Here is a 19,559-nt window from a genome sequence, read left to right on the forward strand (position 1 = left end):
GGCAGCTGCTCTGGCTGGCTGGAACAAGCCAGTTAGATGGGTGGGGTATAAATAGTACAACAAGAACAAGAACAACTATTATTATTATTATTATTAGTAGTAGTAGTAGTAGTAGCAGTAGTAGTAATTGAATAGGACGTCGCTATTTTCACTGGAGAAATGTTGGATCGTATGCTTTGCTTATAATGCAAGCAAGCAAATGGTTGTGCTTGCAGATATCATTGGAATAGTGGCTACAAAAAGTCATTGTAACTTGGCCCGTATCAGGAATAAAGGGAGATGCCTTAAACCAAGTTATTACAGGATCTGAAAACCATACACATGTACAATAAACTGGAGTCATTGTCAAATGCATCTCCCTCTCTATTTTAAAATGATGTAATGTGGTTTATTTGACCCCAATATCATATTAGTAAAGTGCTTTTTTGCAAGTATGGAGGATTAAAATAAGCTTAGGAGAGAAGTGCAGAACAGAGGGTTATATTTGCCTTACACGGGATCTTGCTGTGGCAACACCAGCAGCCCATAATGCTTCACCAGCATCACAATATTTTACGGATTTTAAGTGTAACCAAGCACACACCTGTCTGTACATTCTGCTCTCCCCCTCATGCATCCAAGTGCATGGCCTGGTTTTCTAAGTAAAGAATAACTGGGTTTGGAGAGATTTAAAAGGCACTGCCCCTACAAGAGAGATTTGTCAAGACTGTCATGGGAAAGCATGTACATTTTGCTGCTCAGCCTTACTGTTGCTATGATAACAGAAACAAAACAGCTGTTTGGAACATTGCAGCATCGATTTCTGTGGGGCTGGGTTCAGCTAGAGCTGCTGGCTTTGGATGACTCACAATGGCCGTTTCCCAACAATTTCTAGTTGTCTCCCCACACCCTCCCCAGTTCACAGAAAACTGCAGTGAAATTCTCTGAACCCAGAAAACGAACATGACTGGGCAGAAGGAAGAACTTATTACATGGTGCATTAACTTGTGATGTTTGCAATCGTAAAATTTGGTGACGGACCCAAGCTAGGATGGGTTAAAAAAATAAACCTTGAACCTTCACTTTACAGAATCAAGGTAGCACTGAGTACTAGATGCCAGATACAACCTACAGTTGTACCTAGGTTTTCAAACAGCCTAGTTCTCGAATGTTTTGGCTCCCGAACGCCGCAAAGCTGGAAGTGACTGTTCCGGTTTGGGAACTATTTTTGGAAGCTGAACATTCCTGCAGCCAATCAGAAGCTGCTCTTTGGTTTTCAAACATTTTGGAAGTTGAACGGACTTCCGGAATGGATTCCATTTGACTTCCAAGGTACAACTATACAGGCTATGACCATAAGCGTCAACCCCTTCTTGTGAGTTTCCAGAGACATTTGGGGATTTTTGTTTTGGTTATTGTTTCATTTATGAATCACTTCCTGCCAATTTTGGACTATGTACCAATACATCACTCAGCCCTGGGTGATACACAATGTACGGGGAATAGACCCTTGCTCTGATCCAGCAAGAATTCTGTAATCTGCTCTGTGAACCTTTTTCAGATGACAAGGGGTGTGTAGAAATACTTTAAGTAAATAATAAAAGGTTTTCTTCCTTGCAAAGTGGAGCCTGGGTCCAAACTGAGACCACATTGAGGAACCATCCTCCCTTTCCCCACTTGGGTGCCCATCCAGACACAGACCACTCAACACATCTGCTATTTACTTTTCAAAAGCCATTCACACAATTGCTAATTGTACAAGTGGTGACTTGTCTAGTCTCGGCCTTAGTCACACAACCAATCAAGTTGAATTGGGAGCTTCTGTTTTACAGTACAGTATTTCTGAAAGTACAGAAAAGTGGAGCTTACGTTCCAACCACAGACAAAAAGCTCCCCCTAGTGAACTTCAATATAAAGAGCAATTTGGTATATTCACAGGGAATGTGTAAAACATTAATTGGGTTTTGGCATCCAGAGAAGGGACTGAAATCTTCAGAAACTTTTGTAGGCACAGTTCAAAATTAACAGGCAGCTCTGGAATGTCTATCAAAGTTTAAGCCTTTTCTACCTCTAACAGCAGCTTCAAATTCCCATTGTGACCTGGACTTAGTTGATACATGCATTTTATCATATTTTTTTCTGTGCTATCTGGGATTTTAAAACTTTGTATACTTTGGTTTACACCACTGTTGCTCCTACTGCATACTCTGCCTCCATACCATTGTTGTACTTGGCATTCTGCTGCAGTAGTGAGGCTTCTAAGTTAGGAATATAATAGTAGTGCAGCACAGATGTCAGCACTGAAATTATATTCAAATGAAACATCCACCACCAAACAGGATTAAAAGATCTAAAGTCCCGAGCAACTGAAAAGATTTTCACCTTGTGCCAAAAAGGCATCAAACGCAATGCCAGGCAAGCCCTCCTGGGGGAATCATTTAGGAACTTGGGGTGCCACATCCGAAAATGACTGTCCCAGGGCACCACCCACCTCACTTCCAATGACAGGGTCAGGTAACTGCATGGCAGGTGTTAGCACCTGGTACCCTTGGGCACGTCATTGGGCCCTGGCAGTCCCCACTAATCCTGGGCCTTGTTTGCCACAGCCTTTGTTGTCTGCCAATCGCAGGGTGGTCATTGGGAGACCACCCGTATTAGAAGAGCACTCCTGATCCTGGATCCAGCCAAATGACTACCTGGTCCAGCATCCTGGTTTTCTCACAGTGGCCAAGGGGATAACCACTGTGGGGAGCCTGAAAGCAGAGCCAGTGTGGTGTAATGGTTAGAGCAGTGGTGCACCACACTGTTGTGCAAGAGAGGATGGCCAGTGTGGCAGGAAGATTCAAGGACAATCAAAGAAATATTTAAACATTTAAGTGTAGTGTAGTACTGTATAGGATTTTATTATTATTTGCAGAATATATTTTCTGAAAAAAATTAAAGAAGGGGAAGGCTTATTTGCACAGGTCTAATTTGAGTGTTTTGATTAGACCTACTATAAATAAGATTACCCAGCGACAGCAAGCTCACACCACTCATGAGTTTGTATGCATACTTAAGGTACATATGTAACAAGGCTCATATATATCTTGGGAATGATTCATTTTCTTTTTTAGCGGCATTGTTTTATACTTTTTGGTTGCCCCATGATCATATGAAAAAGTAGTTGTCTACGTTATAAATCAACCACTGCTAGTTTTCTTTTTGTTTTCCAATGTATTTCTTATCAATTAAAAATTCAGTGTGGAGTGAGCAAATTCTTATTTTGAAATTGCGGTCCAGAGCAAAAAAACTTGAGAACCACTGAATTAGCATTGGGACTATGAAGTGAGAGACCAGGATTCAAATCCCGACTTGGCCATGAAACCCATTGGGTTATCTTAGGCCAGTTACCAACGCAACCTACCTCACAAGGTTGTTGGAAGGGACCCCAAGGGTCATCACCTTGAGCTTTTTTGCAAGAAATGGTAGTGTGCAAATAAGAATAAATTTTAAATAAATTATTTAAATAAATAAGAATAGCAGCCCTGCCATTCTCAGCAATTGGCATTCAGAGGTACGCTGCCTCAAAGAATGCAGGGAGAATAGCGGTAGGCACTGGCACCTCACTGCATTTGCCTCATTCGCCCAAAATGTTGGCCATCACTTTGGCGGGGGCCACCCAAACCACTTTGTCCTCAATAATGCTGTGCTCAGGAGCAAAGACCCCATAAAGCGCCTGGATAGCCCAGTTGGTAAGAGCATGGTGCTGATAATGCCAAGGCTGCAGGTTCCATACCCGTATGGGACATCTGCCTATGCCTGCATTGCAGGGGGTTGGGCTAGATGACCCTCAGGAGTCCCTCCCAACTCTAGGATTCTATGGTTTGTGTCCTCTCAAGATGCCCACTGTCCAACCCTATGGAGAGGCTAATTCGTGCGACAGGTACTGCGATCCTAACCCTCCCTGCTGGGAAGCAAGGCCCGCCAAATTCAAGGGTCGCTCGCAGCCTAAGCCCGTGGATAAAAGGACCTCCCCTCCAGGCATCAGCCCAGCCAGCGAAGCCCCAGCTCCGGCCTTTTGTATTCCCAGCCCTGGGAAAAGGATCTACGGCTGCCATGGCAACGCCGCCCCGCTGCATTCTGGGAGGCGTCGTCCATAGCCGCGATGAAGCCGCGGCCCGTGGGGGAGACCCCGTAGCCACTGAGCCGAACCACCATGGAAGACGGCCCCGCGCTCGGCAACCAGGGCGCCGGTTACTATGGCGACGGTAGCGGCGCGCGCGCAGAGGACGCTCGGGATCACATGTTCCGCCCCGACTTCCGTTGGCCGGCCGCCGTCCACGAGAAAACGGGGAGCGGCCGTTTATGATTCAAACCCCGCTCCCCTCACCCGGCAGTGCCTACTGCGGCAGTGGCACTTTCACGTCGCCTGCTTCCCCCCTCCCGCCCCGCTCCCCTTTTTTTTCTCTCTGCTTCTTTTCAAACGCCGCTCGTAGGGTACGGGATCAAAGATGGCGGACCGGCGGGTGCCAGGCCGAGGCTGCGCAGTGACGTCAGCGCGCCAGCTCCGCCCGAACCCGGAAGTGCGTCTCCCGCTGTGGGCTGAGCGGCTGCGGCGGGGCGTCTCTCCGGATAGCGGGTTTCCCAGTCCCTCAGCCGCGCCTGTGGTGAGCGGCCATGGCGGCGGCTGCCGAGCTGCAAGGGAAGTACCAGAAGCTGGCTCAGGAGTATTCTAAGGTATTGGGCCGCGCCGCCGCCCCCTCGACGCGGAGGCCGCCTCGTAGCGACGCCCCCGCCCCAGGTCGCCTTCGGCCCCCTTCATTCTGCGGGGACCCTCGCAAGGGTGCCCTTCGCTGGTTACGGGAGCCCCGCAGGGTCAGTTATCGCGGACCCCGCTCGCCTCCGCCCTTGCTCAGCCAGGACTGAGGCAGGGTCCGCCGCTTCTTCCCTCCCTGCCTCAGTCCTGTTGCAGCCCGGCAGAGACAGGCGCGGAATGACAGGTCTCTCCTCCCGTGGGAAGTGTTGGGCTACCTCGGGCAAGCAGAGATTATGACTTGTGCCTTTGTTTATTTGGGGGGTGAAAGAACACGGCTCAGTTGCAGCGCACATGCTTGGCGTGCAATAGGGCCCGGCTTCAATCCTTGGCAGTTCCAGGTGGCTGTTTTAATTAACGGGAGCTGCTGGTATTTGAGAGCTCCTGCACATTGTAGCAGGCGGTACTGGGCTAGATGGGCAAATAGTATGGCAGATTGTTGTTGTTATTATTATTATTATTATTATTATTATTATATTTATATACCGCTGCCCTATACCCGGAGGTCTCAGGGCAGTTCACAGAGCAAAATCAAAATATAAAACCACAAAATATATAATCAAAATAAAAACAACAACCCAATAACCCCCCCAACCCCCCCAACATTTTAAAAGGGTATAAGAGGTTCCTGAGTGTGTATCTGCAAATCAACATGGTGGGGGAAGTCAGGGGTCAGCAATTAAAGGTTCCTGGATCAAATCCAGCCTGTTGGTATTTTCCCATCCCAATGACTAACCCAGGGCAGAAGGGAGAGTGTAGGTAGGGGGATGGCAGATGCACATCTCTCCCCCCCCCCACTTTTAAAGGGATGATGTGGCTGTCAATAGCCACTAGCCAGGAAAGCTATGTTTTGTCTTCACTGTTGGAGGTGAGTATGTTTCTTAAAAGCAGGTGCTGAAAATTGCAACTGAGCAGAGCACTGTTGCACTCAGGTCCTGCCTGTGGGTTTTCCATAAGCATTCGGTTGGCCACTGTGAGAATAGGATGCTGGATTAGATGGGCTCCTGAGATCTTTGCATTCCTTGCAGGGGGACAGCTAGATGCTGAATAAAGAGTATACTATCTGCACAGCTGCTTTCTTACATTCACTGTGATGGTGGCTGTTGTTTTCTGTTTTGTGGACTTAGGGAATATTAATGCAGCAGCTGTCCATACTAGCCCTTAGTGCTGCTACAGTGCTGGGGCTGTTGCCTTTCACAAAGCAGATGCTTGTCCTGCAAAACAACAACAAAGTGATTTCTGTATCCTTAGGCACTTTCATACGCAGGGGTGTGCTTGAAAATATTAATAAAAAGCATTTTAAAAGGTTTGTAGCATCTTAAAAACTAACCAGTTTTTATGATGTAAATTTACATTGTCTGAAGTGTTAAAAAGTCTCATGTGTGATACTGGCACTTCTTACAGGGTTGATGCTGAAGCTATTTGATGTAACAATCTCCCTCTTATAATATGACTGACAACTTCTAATTCTGACACCAGCATTCGTGTGTTAATTCCACACCAGCAGGTCTACACTATTGGTACGCCACATGCTTTCATAGTTCAGTTTCTCAGGAGATGCAGACATGCACATATGAATACTTGTTATGAGATACTTCCTGCTACCAGTCTCTCTTGGTAGTGATAGAGATTCTCCGTCATGAGGAAGTATATATACTTCAATAGTGCTAGTTTTGAAGTGCCATCTGTTTTTCCTGTCTTTTCAACATCTTCTGTTATTAATATTGAGACAGAGTGTCCCCTGCACACAGGGCTAACAACTTGAAGTTGATTCTTTGCACTTACGAGTAATACAGTCTCTTATTAGTATAGTGATGCCCTCATTGGTGCTGAAAGTTACCAGCTGTAGATAATGTGGATCTCTTGATTATCCTGTCCAGATACAACTTTTTCTTTTTTCTTTTTAACACTGCTGCTGAATTATTGCTATCCTTCATAATTTCTCTGTCTTTAGTGTTGGTGAGATGTTCAGTTGGTCTTCCCTCCCCCCCCCCTCCCCTAGCACATCTGATATATTCCTATAGGCAGAGCTTTCCAAACTTTTCATGTTGGTGACACACTTTTTAGACATGCATCGTTTCGCGATGCAGTAATTCAGTTTTGCTAGCAAACCGGAGGTTAAACTAACCCCTTCTTTCCAGCCCCGGAAGGAGCACAAGGAACGTTCACATTACACACCTACATATGTAGGTCTCAGGAACAGTTTCTTCTCTAGAGCGATTTTGGCCTTAAATGGAAAGCCTGGACTTGGAAGTCATCTTAATTTTACTTGTTATTTTGTATTATATTTACTGTTTTTAATTAGGTTTTGTAATTTTGGATTATGCGGAATGCTTTATCTGAGTGGATGTAGCAACCGAGTAATTTCGTTGTTCCCGCAAGGGGACAATGACAATAAAGATATCTTATCTTATCTCGGACACAGTTTGGAAAACTCTGCCTTAAGGCTTCTATCTACAGCAGCTGAGAGGAAGAGATAATGGCAGTGATTCTAACAGTCCCTAATGAAAAAAGACAGAGCTCAGGTTTGCCTGAATCAAGACCCCATATCCTGAGTACTGTACCTAATTACTAGGTACATGAGACTACTATGGCCATTCAGTGATAGGGAGACATCACTGTAAGAGATAACATGGGTTAGAAGAGTTTTGATTTCACCCCCAAAGGCATACTCCTCCATGGTCTCCCAAGAAGGATGCCAAGAGAAGAGATGAACCTGTTTGGAGCAAAACATACGCTGGTAATCCTATAGATCAGGCTCGTCCAGTTTCCAGGAGACTGTGATCTACTCCCAGTATAAAAAAACTGGCTGTGATCTACCCATTGTCATTACCAGGAATAATTGTTGAGCTTTTTTGTTTTTTTAGGGGAGGACTAACTTTTTGAGCTTTTTTTGGGATCAATAAGGACCCCACAGGCGCAATCGACCAGGGACACACACATGATTGACTAGTAGATCGCGATCAACCTGTTGGACATGCCTGGTATACGTAAAGAAGCACCACTATGTGTTGTAGTGTGGAAATATGAAACCACACAGCTAATGGCTTAAAGTATATTTTGCATGCCACATCAATTGGGAAAGTAACTTACTGTTTAAATGCCCTGTTCACCAGTGTCATTAACATTTTATCAAAATAAGCACTAACATTCATTTTCCTAGTCGTGTAAATATGCACACAAAGAAACACTACCCAATCGGCTATCAAATGCACTCCCATTCTGAAAAGCGTGAAGTGGGATTTGGACTCTTTCAGCCACCGTCCCCCAAGGAGAAAATGTTTGATTTTTTTGAAGAGCAAGGACAGTCTGTTTTAATGTTGGTATGATTTTTAAAACTGTAATTTAAATGAAACATTGCAAGTGCCATGTACTGCTGCCGTTGAATGTTTCCTACATCAGCTTTGTTAACGAGTAACTCCTAAATGTCTGCTGAAGAACACTGTGTGTTGATGGGGATTCTAGGGACATTTTCTAGTTTTCAGGTCAGCGCCATGTGTGTCAATGCCCAGGCCTGCTGCATTTTGTGATAGTTACATGTGAACTTAGAACACACCCCGCACAACATTCCCCTGCACCTTCATATTGAAGAGAAAGACCAGTTGCAGCAGGCAATCTATTATTCATCTAATTGGGGATTTGGAACCATTGATAGGCAACTGAAGTGACCTATTCCAAGTCAGATGACCTGTCGGTCCAGCTCAGTTTTGTCTATCCTCACTGCTAAAGGCTCTTCATGGTTTCAGACAGAGAAACTTGCCCAGCCCCACCTGGGGATGGCAGGGATTGAACATGGGACCTTCTGCATGGAGAGCATGTGTTCTGCTGAGGTGGAGACCTTCCCTGGAACATAGTTTGCAGATAGTTCTGTGGGGTTGTCACTTCTGAGTCCAATAGACCCTCAAAGCTGCTGATTCTGCTACTTCAAAAATCACTGGGCTACTGAGACACACTGTGAACCAATGCCATTAAATTCTCAATGGAGCCAATATCTCCAGACCTTTTGTAGCTAAAAGTACTTTAGCAACCACAATCAGATTTGCACTGGAAGTTCTCTGTTTTCAACTTGGCAATGCCCTTCGCATCTTGGGGAAAAAATTAGGTGGCTAAATTGACTTGCCCAAGTCTAAAATTTAATTTAGATTCTATATTACGAGCTTATAAATGACGTTTATGCTTTTTCTGTGGTCCTCTGAGTGTGCTTCATATTTTCCTAGAGAAAGGCAAGATTTTGCAGCTGGCTAATGATCACCTCGATGCAACCTCATTGCTTCATCATTGAGTTAATGATTTCTCATTGTCTCTCTTTTGCAGCTTCGAGCTCAGAACCATGTACTGAAAAAGGGTGTGGTGGATGAGCAAGCAAATTCAGCATCACTGAAGGTATGCTTTTTAAAATAATGAAGTGAAAATGAGCTTGATTCTGGCATTTGCTGCTTGCTTACATGACACAGTTCTGTGCAGATCTGCCTTGTTTGTACATGGTTGGCACTAGCTCCATGTCAAGCATACATTCAAAGGCCAGGCTGTTTTTTGTTGACTTATAAGGTGTCAAACATCTCTTGGATTTTTGAAGAACACACACCACAACATGTATTGATAGAATCTTACAGAGATCTGTTGCTGCTGCTTCTGCAGAAGACGCCTCTCTGCTGGGAAGTGAGGGTGAGGCCAATGAAAGCCAGCCTTCTGTTTTCCACCACTGCAGCTGCTGGAGAGAGAACCACTAACTGTCATATGCAGAGGGAGGGGCAGAATCCCACGTCTGCTTTCCAGGACTGTTATCAACATAACTCTTAACTGACAGCACCCAAGGGAGTTGCCAAATTCTGTTCTCCAAGTTTACTTCAAGAATCATCATACAATTTCTTTTGTCTGGGTGGTACTCACTGAAGTAGTTCCATTAGTGCAAGGACTATTGGCTGTGCAACAGAAATTCCCGCCCCTCCTCTTTATCTGTGCCCTAAATCTGTTCTGGGGGGGTCTCCCCAACCCTGCAGAACAGATTTGGGGAGATCGTGCCAGGAGTGGAAGTTGTGCAAATGGAAGCCCTTGCACTAATGGAATTGCTTTGTTGGATATCGCTCTTTTCTACCAGATTACTGTAACTGGCTTGTGCAATGGTAATGTTGTTAGCTTCATTGAAAGTGCCGTTGGAAAGGCTGGTATAAATCCAATAAGTATATGAATAAGGAACGAAATGCATTCAATCCTCCTAGTTAAATATATTGTATTTCTTCCTTTCTCTTGCTGCTATAAGGGTGGATAAATAGTTCACCACCTGGTTTTCGTAAAGTGGTATATGTGCCTCCCTCTCTGAAGCTGTGCAAGAAAGCTTCTGGAGGGGCTGAATTTTTTTTTTGACATCTGCCTAACTCTCCTGCAGTACTGCCAGCCTGGTTGAATGTGTATATATGGTACAGCCAGAATCAACATGCTTACCCAAAAGATTGCTTTTATTTTGAATAGCAGATTAACAGGGTTGGGAAAATCCCAGGAGCGAGCATAGGAATTAAGAAACATAGGAAGCTGCTTTATACTTTGCCAGGCCTTTAGTCCATCTAGCTCAATATTGTCTACACTGACTGTCAGTGGCTTTCCAGAGTTTCAGATGGGAGCTTTCCCCAACTTTACATGAGGACACCAAGAATTTGAACCTTGAACCTTCTGCATGCAAGGCAGATGCCCTACCTCTGACTTGCTTAAAATAGCAATAGCAAAATACCTAAGGTTGCTTAAAATAGATGCTACTAGTTAAGAATTCAAATTCATTCATTTCTCTTTTAAACTAATCTTATGCTGGGTTTTCATTTCAGAATTTCAGTCTTTTATTCCAGTATTGCTAAGGAAAATAGCATCTGCTATGCCTCTCCCAACCCATAACACAGTGTGTAATCTCTTCCCTGTATACGGTCTACAGATTTATATGGAAGGAGTAGATAAGAATTTGCTTTTACTATTGTTAGTGCAAAAGGGTTGTTAAAGCACAGAAAGGAATTGATTAGCACTTAAAGATCTCATAGATCCCCTTCTATCTTTTCCTAAGCAAATCCTGGTGGATGGAGAAAGTGCTCTGCGAATTGAATGCTCTGTAAAGACAGGGGATGGGAAGTGTTCTTTCTTTCTTTAAAAAATTAGGGCAGCTTCCTGCTTTGTAAAAAAGGAAGAAAGAGAAAATCTTGTTGGAATCTATTGTGACAAAACTGCTTCTCCCAAATGTAGGAACAACTGAAAATGAAGGACCAGTCGCTCAGAAAGCTGCAGCAGGAAATGGACAGCCTGAGCTTTCGAAACCAACAGCTGGCAAAGAGGGTAGAGCTGCTTCAGGATGAACTTGTCCTAAGTGAATCTAAAGGCAAGAAGAATAAGGTGGGTACCTAGCTGAATCAACCTGTGCAAGTATTTTTGTGAAGCAGCATTCTCCCCCCCTTCTGTTGGTTGAGGTATAACCCCCTGAAGTAGCAGGCTTTTCTCTTGGATCCAAAAATTAAGTTTCTTCATGAGCAGTTGTTTGCGTCAGGGAGCACGGCCGGCTCTGTGACATGGCAGAATTACCCACCTCCAGCAGTTGGAGGGCTAGTTTGAAGGAGGGCAAGGCAGGGAAATGACTCATGCAGAGGTGCAGCGGGGAACCTCTTCTATGAATGTGTTCTGTCGGCTCATAGAAGTCTGTATTTATCGAGGCTTGAGTAAGCACCATTGCACATACTGTAAATTTGGGTAGGATTGCTTTGTGAATATATCAGTTTCTTTTGGTACACTAGGCTGAAGTGGCTGGTCCAAGGTCACCTAGTAAGTGTTTCTTGAAAGCAGAGTTTCCCAGGCAAAGATCTGACAAGTAATCAGCAGCAGCTGATGCTCCTCCTCACTACTACCACCAACCTTTTCTCCCTTATCATCTTGAGGCCAGAAAGAGAAGGAGGATAAGCAAGTGAGCTGCCATGGTCAGATTCAAGGGACTCTGAACATTGGGCTCCCTGCTGAAATTTAGGCCTCAGCAGGTGCCTCTGGCGCCTGCCCTGTTTGGCATTCCCGGTTACTGCTTGGTCTTCTCTGCTCTTCCTGTTAGATACTGATAATGCAATCTTAATGCATATTTACTCTGAAGGTAGCCCCACTATGCTCTTTGGGTATTGCTCCAAGATAATTGTGCATTGGGTTGCAGAGGTCTAAGAGGTTTCTTTCTAGCTGTATTATCTATTTTAGTATTTGATGTGTCCTAAAATGGACTGGTTTTTTATTACAATTATACCACGCCCTTCCTCTGAGGAACCACAGGTACCATATTATGCTTGATTCCCAGGCACTTATCTGGGCAGTGCCCAGGACTGGACCCCCTTAGCTTGAGCAACTAAACTGCATAATGTGCCTTCTTGCCATTTGATGCAATCTCTGAAAGCAGATGTTGCCAGATTAGTTGAAGCCAGTTCGTCGCTCATTTCCTGCTTCTCATTAAATCATTATGACTAGCACATTTTATAGAACCCGTGGTGCAGGATCTTCAATAAAAGCAAGAGGAGGAAGCAAGCCAAACATTGCCTGCATTCTCTCCATTGTACAATTGAGGAAGTGAGAAATTGCACAAAATTATGGCCTTCTGGGCAGACAGCAAAATAGATAAAGGGAAAGTTAGGAGAGTGGGGTGCCCTCAGAGGTTGTTGATGTGCTGCCATAGAGAACTGGAATGGGGAGCTCTGGGTTCATGAGTCCATGTTGCTCACTGCTTCCGTGAAACTGTGGCCCTCCAGATGTTGCTGAACGACAACTCCCAACTTTGGTCATGCTTGCTGGGGCTGCTGGGAGCTGTAGCCCCGCAACATATGGAGGGCCAGAGGCTGTCCATACCTGGCCTAACCTATTCAGGGAAGAGCTAGTGTCGTGACTGAGGAGCTGAGCTACAGATCAGGAAATCCCAAGTTGAAAACTCACCCTCTAGTCCATTCTATAGTAACTCTAAAGAAATCCCATGTATGAAAACTGTAAGCAGTTCCAATATTTTGCTGTACTAACTATCCACAGGAGCTATGACTATAGAGTAGTCTTTTAAGAACATTCAGTAAGCAGGAATGCTTTTGCTTTCTCTTAGAAGACCGGCGAACCCGCATCCCAGTTAAGCCAAGAACAGAAAAACGTATTTGATGAAGACCTTCAGAAGAAAATAGAAGAGAACGAGCGGCTGCATATTCAGGTGTGTAATTTGGTAGTACACAATATATTCTATGGCTATTTAAATTCCATGGCAACTTGTACAGGAGGGGGTGCCATTGTGATGCCCATGTGCCCACAGAGGCCTTCTCTGGCACTCACAGGAGTCCCTCCCCTGCCCCCTCCCTAAAATTAGGCGTGAAAGAAACATATTGTAGCAAATAAAATAGGTTGCATTGTGGACTTGGCCATGGTGTTTGTGGATGTGTGTTGCCCACAACAGTTTACCCAGTTTGGAAAAGGTGTCCACCCAAAAAGGTTAGGAACCCTGGTGGGTAAGACTTTTAGAAGAAATCACCAAAGGCTGTCCTTTAGGTAAAATTGGCCAATTTGTTCAGTGACTCTCTTGTGTTTTGAAATACTTCGGTTTGTACTCTGGTAGTCCACAAGCAGCAGTGCTCTCTAGAAATGTATAACTTCTAAGAAACATTAAACAACAGAATGACCCATCTGTCTTGTGCCAGGTCTGCATTTTGGAACTTTGTTTCTCACAGTGTCCTGACTTGACTGTTTCAAGATGCCTGGCTTTCTTTGAATCCAAAAAAATGCCAAATTTGTACTAAGCGAATGCAAGACACTTGGTACACCATAGAATCAGAACAAATCCAGTATCCTCTAATGTAGGGGTGATAAATCTGAGGCCCAGAGGTTACGTATGGATCTCTCCAAGCCACTCTGTCTGGCCCCTTGGACTCCCCAGGCCACTCTCCTCCCTGACCCTGCTTTACACCCACCTCCAGCACTTTTGCATGCTCTCGAACTCTGACAGTGACTCTTGGTTGCCTGGGTGGAGAACAGAGAGAGAGGAGCGTGTGCAGAAACTAGCCTACTGTACCAAGGTGAAAATTTACATTCATTGCTCTGCCCACGTTTGCCTGAGGTCCTTCTTAGAGAATGTGACCCTCTGGCTGAAAAAGATTCCACACTTCTGATCTAGCCCTAGCCCATTATGCTTCATCTGGGGGAGACATCTTGCCCTGGTCATCAACCCCCCCTCTGGAGTCATAAAACATTTCTCTGTTGCTTTGGAGGGTAGGGAAGAGATGCAGGAAAGACCGGGGCGGGGGGGGGGGCTATTTTGCCATTTTATTTCACTAACAAAAATTATACACTGCTTTATTGTAAAAACAAAAACAAAGCAAAAACCTCTCAGCATTTTACAAGGATATGTTTTGTCCCCGTTTCTCTTTCCCTCTTGCCTTTTTCCAAGTAGTTTCCCAGGGAAAAGCTTGAGATGAGTGCCAGAGCCGCTTCTGTCTGCTGCCGGCTATTCCTTGTAGAGACGAAATGTTGGCTTGAGGGCAGGGAGGCTCACTGGTAAAACTAGTTGCTAACAAGTGGCATGTATAACATGTGGCTTTCACTGCGTTACTGAAGCCGCTTGCCCTAAATGCATCTGTTGGTGTCTCTGCTGTTTGGATAATGCATAGATTGATCTGTGGCTGGCTGGTCTCCTGTCTTCTGGAGAGAGGCTTGGGCTACATCATCTTTCAGTTTTCATTCACTGACCAGCCTTTGCTGTAAAGGTAAAGGGGCCCCTGACCATCAGGTCCAGTCGTGTCCGACTCTGGGGTTGCGGCGCTCATCTCGCTCTATAGGCCGAGGGAGCCAGCGTTTGTCCACAGACAGCTTCCGGGTCATGTGGCCAGCATGACAAAGCTGCTTCTGGCGAACCAGAGCAGCGCACGGAAATGCTGTTTACCTTCCCGCTGGAGCGGTCCCTATTTATCTACTTGCACTTTGATGTGCTTTCGAACTGCTAGGTGGGCAGGAGCTGGGACCGAGCAACGGGAGCTCACCCCATTGCAGGGATTCGAACCGCTGACCTTCTGATCAGCAAGCCCTAGACTCTGTGGTTTAACCCACAGCGCCACCTGGGTCCCTAGCCTTTGCTGTACACATAGCTTAATAGTAGAGCACCTGCCTTGAATGTAAAAGGTCCCATGTTAAATCCTCGGCATCTTCAGGTAGGGCTGGGGAAAACTCTTGCCTGAAACCCTGGAGAGCCCCTGCCAGTCATAAAACACAATTCTAAGCTAGGCAGCTTCTGTTCCTATGTAATCTGCAATGACCATAACCCCTTCACCTGGCATAGGTCCCTGTCTTCCTGACTAGACACATTTACTAGCCATGCTACCTCTCCTTCCTCATCATTGGTCTAGTGATAACCAAAATACCTCCTAATTTAATGCTCAGAAAGCTATGTACATTTAAGCTTACTCCATTCACACAGCAGCTTCTTTCATTCTTTCTCATTTCCAGATTCTGGTAGAATTGTTTCTGTAGTATTTTTTTCTCCTTGGTTGCTCTTTTTCCAGCTTAAAGCTAAGTTCTCCCCTGCAGAAAGGGAGCAAAGGCTTCCAAGAAGATGGTTTCTGTGTTTGTTGCAGGTGCCTATAGACTAGCACCTGTGGTCTCAGTGGAGCCAGATAACTCTTCTCTTGCTGCTGTACATAAAAGTTATTTTTGTGTAAATGTGTATTTGCACTTAAATGCATTAGGAACTCTTAAAGTAGAAATAAAAGGGGGAAAGGGCATGGCTACTGTTTCCCCAAACTCAGTACCTCGTTGTTTAAATTTCTTGAATGTCCACCCTGTCCTTTTTGAGGGGTATACCCCCATTTTTTCTTCATAACAACCCTGTGCTGTAAGGCTGTGAGGTAGTGACTGGCCCAGAAAGCTTCATGGTTGAGCTGAATTTGAATCTGGCTCTCCCGTTAAATGTCCAATACCACAAGGACACTCCCTTTACATTAAACATTTCTTAATATTAATTTTTTTTGCTGAATATGATTTGTTTTTCCTTTTCAGCACTGGTTCTAATAATTACTGGTATTTCAAACTTCTTCATTAAAAAATAATTTTGAAAAATCTACTTTTCCTGTCTGCAGGAGAGCTAATTCAGAAGCAAAGCTTCCCCATGTTTTCAGTGTATGTGCCTGTCCAGCTTCTGAAGACAGACAAGGCTAGACTTTTGGGTAGCTGTGGAGGAAGTACTCAAACATTATACTTGTTTGGGGGGGTGGGGGTGGAAAACAAAACCAAGAAGGTGAGAAACCAGATATTAAAGTTGTGTGAATTTGCAGAATCTGTGTTTGAAGGATTCAGTATTGGATTCAGTGTTTGAAGGATGTCAGCATTAGATAATTTGTGATTAGGAGCTCCTGTGGTTTTTACAAAAGTGGGTATAAGCAGCAGGGGTGTAGTGGTATATGTATGTTTATATAGCTTCAGAGGGATTATTAATTCCTTGATCCTTATCTGTTTTCTCCCCCCCCCCCCCCGCCTGGGTCACTTATCTGAGCACAAATGCCCTGCATCACATCTAGTTTGACGCTCTCTTGGTTCCCCCCCCCAATTCAAGAGCCAAAATACCAGTTTAGTAGAAGTGTACCACTTTGGCAAAGTAAGAGTTTTCGGCCTATTACGTTTCTGGAAACAATGTTGCCAGAAATTACTTATGAGCTGCAGCCCTAGGGGCATGTGCTTGTTCCAGTGTAGCCTTGGATCTGAGCCGCCAGTCCTCCCCTGGGTGATGCTCTGTGACAATTTCAGACTCTCCCTTCTTGTTTCAGTTCTTTGAGGCCAATGAGAAACACAATCTTTTGGAAACTGAGCTGAGAAGCAAGCTGGAGGTCTTGGAGATGGAGGCTGCGCAGCACCAAGCCGTGGTGGATGGCCTCACTCGGAAGTACATGGATACAATAGAGAAATTGCAAAGCGATAAAGCCAAGTTAGAAGTAAGTATCAAAGCTGTATGTCTCCCTGTCCTAGATCTCAGAGCAGCAAGGCCCACCCACCTCATGTTGTTGGCCTCTTTGGGAGTGGGAAAAATGCTTCCTTTTTCAATCAATGTTTTATTTGAAGGTTGAGTAACTGTTTTAATTATATTTGTGTTCTTAAATTCTTTTACTTGGTGCTGATGTAACTTCTCATTTTTTGTTTGATTGTTCTTGTTGTCATTCAACAGTGATTTATGTGCTCTTTGGGGCAGAACTGTGGTTCATAAATGCTTAAAGCATACTCAGAATCTCTGTGTGGAGTTGGTTGTGCAAATAGCTATTGACAGCTCTGCTCTCCCTGCTTACCTTTTAGATCAAATCTCAGACGCTAGAGAGAGAGGCCAAGGACTGCAGGGTTCGAACAGAAGAATGGTAATGCTCTTGACCTCTTTAAAAAATAAAGACTTGATTAGGAATTCCATTTTATTGAGGCATGTAGTGTTGTAAAACAACTATTGCTTCGTTGTCATCTTAGCATGGGCATGAGCATAAGGAGCAACCTTATATGGAGTCAGACCAGTTCTCGGGTGTTAGTAATTAAGGTACCCTATAGGTCCAGGATGCGGAAATCTTTGCCTACCAGGGGGTCCAGTTTGGCCCATCAGGATTTTTCCCATACCCACTTGCCCATCAGCTGACATAACTGGTGAAGCTTCATGTATGCACCCATGTTTGGTTTTTCCAGCTTCAAGTAAGCACCCAATACTTCATGTTGTTGCCTTATTTTTATCATCCAGCCAGCAGCAGTTAAAGCACCTTCATGCGGACTTGAGCAGCAGATTGGGGGAGTCCTTGAACATCATCAGTGAAAAAGTTCCTTTCAATGATACCAGTAGGTACTGCATGGATTACCTTTGTTGTGTGCTAAAAAGAAACTATAGAAAACTGAAAAGCTGAGAGTTCCCCATCCTAATTCATCAAAAATAATTGAACTTAGTTTTGCCCAGTCCGCCAACCAGACTTTGGCTGGAATTATGCTTGATAAGGCACACAGGGCTGCCACTGAAAATGGCAGTGCTGTGTTAAATTCCCATCTCCGTTTCTGTAGTGTGCAGTACAACTTAACCAATCTATGAATGCAGTTACACAAATTTTATGCCTATGCCAACAAATATGGAACAGGGGTAGTGAAACGTCCGCAGTAATTGCACCAAGACAGGTACAGGTACCTGTTAAGTGATGGGCAGGGCAAGGCGACAGATAGCTGCCCTTTACGGCAGCTGCCCTGTGCTCCTAGTAACAGACTGTCTCTCTCATGCATAGTCTTCTGGGAATGCCGTAACATTCTACATACAATCACATGAGGGATGATGCAGTGAACATTGTTATTAGGGCAGGGTGGCTGGGGATAATCAAACAATTGCTGGCCACAGAATGAGCCACCTGTTCCTGTCCCCCTCCCATGCCAAAAGAGATGCAGTTCCAGGTGGCACATCAGATAGAAGTCCTGAGCCACTTGTTTATCCTCTGCGGCTTGCTTGAATAGCTGAAACCATCCATTGCTTGGGGCTTTTTGTACCTAAGACTCAGCCACTTTCTATATACCCTCTAAAGACACAGGCCGACAACCTATGGGCCACTTGGTGAAGAGGTCTTCCCTGTATTTCCCAGCTTTGTGTTAACCACTGCTTTGTTGTATTCCTGTTTATGAGAGCATATAAATAAGTGGGAGAGGCTGGAGACATCCCGGAGAGAGGTAGACTCTCTGCTGGGTTGGGGGGGGGGGAAGGGGATGAATGAGAGAGAGGGATGAATGTGTATGAATGAGAGAGGGGAGAAAAAGGGGTTTTCCTGTCAACATTGGCTTTTGCAGCCCCCAATCACTTTTCTCAAGGGAATGCAGTCTCCATTCCCATAATAGTTGCCTGCCCTTGCTCTTAGGGTCAGGAATGCTCTTGTAAACTGGCTATTGTGCTCTAAGTTCAGGTTGTTAATGGCACCTAGATAGGTATTTACGGTAGATGCTCCTCTGCAATGGAACTCTCCTGTCCCGGTAGACCAGGGGTCCCCAGACTTAAGGCCCGGGGGCCGGATACAGCCCGAAGGCCTCTTTTATCCAGCCCGCGACGACCCCACCGCCCGCTGCTGCTGCCCGCTCTTACCAGCACGGCGCAGCTGCCGACTTCTGGGTCAGAAAAAGCGCTGGAAATAGCTTGTGCGCATGTACAAGCGTCATTTCCGGTGCACTTCCGGGTCGGAGGACGCCCATGGACATGCACACAAGCTACTTCTGGCGCTTTTTCAAGCCGGAAGTGCACCAGAAATAGCGCATGCACACAGGTGTGCGCTCCCCCGTGCTCCCCCGCTCTCCGGCCCATCGCGCCATTAGTGTGGCGGGCACCAGCCCAAAGCCAGGTAAGTTTGGGGAGCCCTGCGGTAGGCAGTTCCTAAGCTTGGGTGTTGTTTGTTGTAGGGTTGTTGATTTTTTAAGGCTAGTTTGTTGGAAATTAAGCCAGTTGTGTGTTTAGGTTTAATTGTCTTTTATTTCCCCAATTTAGTTTTGACGTGGCTGGGCGTTTTATAAGTTGTCTTGAATTTATTGTTACCACCTGAGCATCCAGAAACATAATTAGCTTACGGTGACAAGGTGTGTGGCAAATGTTGCAAGTTTGCCAAGTGGAACTACTGAAATAGATGCTTGTCTTACGGATTAATGCCTACCATTAATTTAGGTGTCTCATTTGCATTGCTTACTAAGAAATCCATGTGCCTAATATAAACGGATTAGTGCACTGTATTTGCTAAAAAACCTGAGCTGTAAATTAGGAAGTTCTCAATTCAAATTTCAGTTCTTTCTA

The 19,559-nt window shown here is 45.0% G+C and overlaps 1 protein-coding gene across 2 annotated transcripts in view; it reads left to right on the forward strand.

Moving 5' to 3' along the window:
• The first annotated feature begins 4,310 nt into the window (after positions 1 to 4,310).
• PPP1R21 (protein phosphatase 1 regulatory subunit 21) overlaps positions 4,311 to 19,559 on the forward strand; it is a 40,954-nt gene continuing 25,705 nt past the window's right edge. The window contains exons 1-7 of one of the 2 annotated variants that reach the window (XM_035111081.2): positions 4,311 to 4,698; positions 9,089 to 9,157; positions 10,997 to 11,143; positions 12,864 to 12,962; positions 16,555 to 16,719; positions 17,075 to 17,133; positions 17,499 to 17,593. In XM_035111081.2, coding sequence (XP_034966972.1) covers positions 4,639 to 4,698; positions 9,089 to 9,157; positions 10,997 to 11,143; positions 12,864 to 12,962; positions 16,555 to 16,719; positions 17,075 to 17,133; positions 17,499 to 17,593 — 694 coding nt within the window. In that variant the 5' untranslated portion in view covers positions 4,311 to 4,638. Of the gene's footprint in view, positions 4,699 to 9,088; positions 9,158 to 10,996; positions 11,144 to 12,860; positions 12,963 to 16,554; positions 16,720 to 17,074; positions 17,134 to 17,498; positions 17,594 to 19,559 lie in introns of both variants that reach the window. The other variant, XM_035111080.2, reaches the window with a different exon arrangement.

The sequence above is a fragment of the Zootoca vivipara genome, chromosome 3 (assembly GCF_963506605.1).
Source record: "Zootoca vivipara chromosome 3, rZooViv1.1, whole genome shotgun sequence".
Taxonomy (NCBI): domain Eukaryota; kingdom Metazoa; phylum Chordata; class Lepidosauria; order Squamata; family Lacertidae; genus Zootoca; species Zootoca vivipara.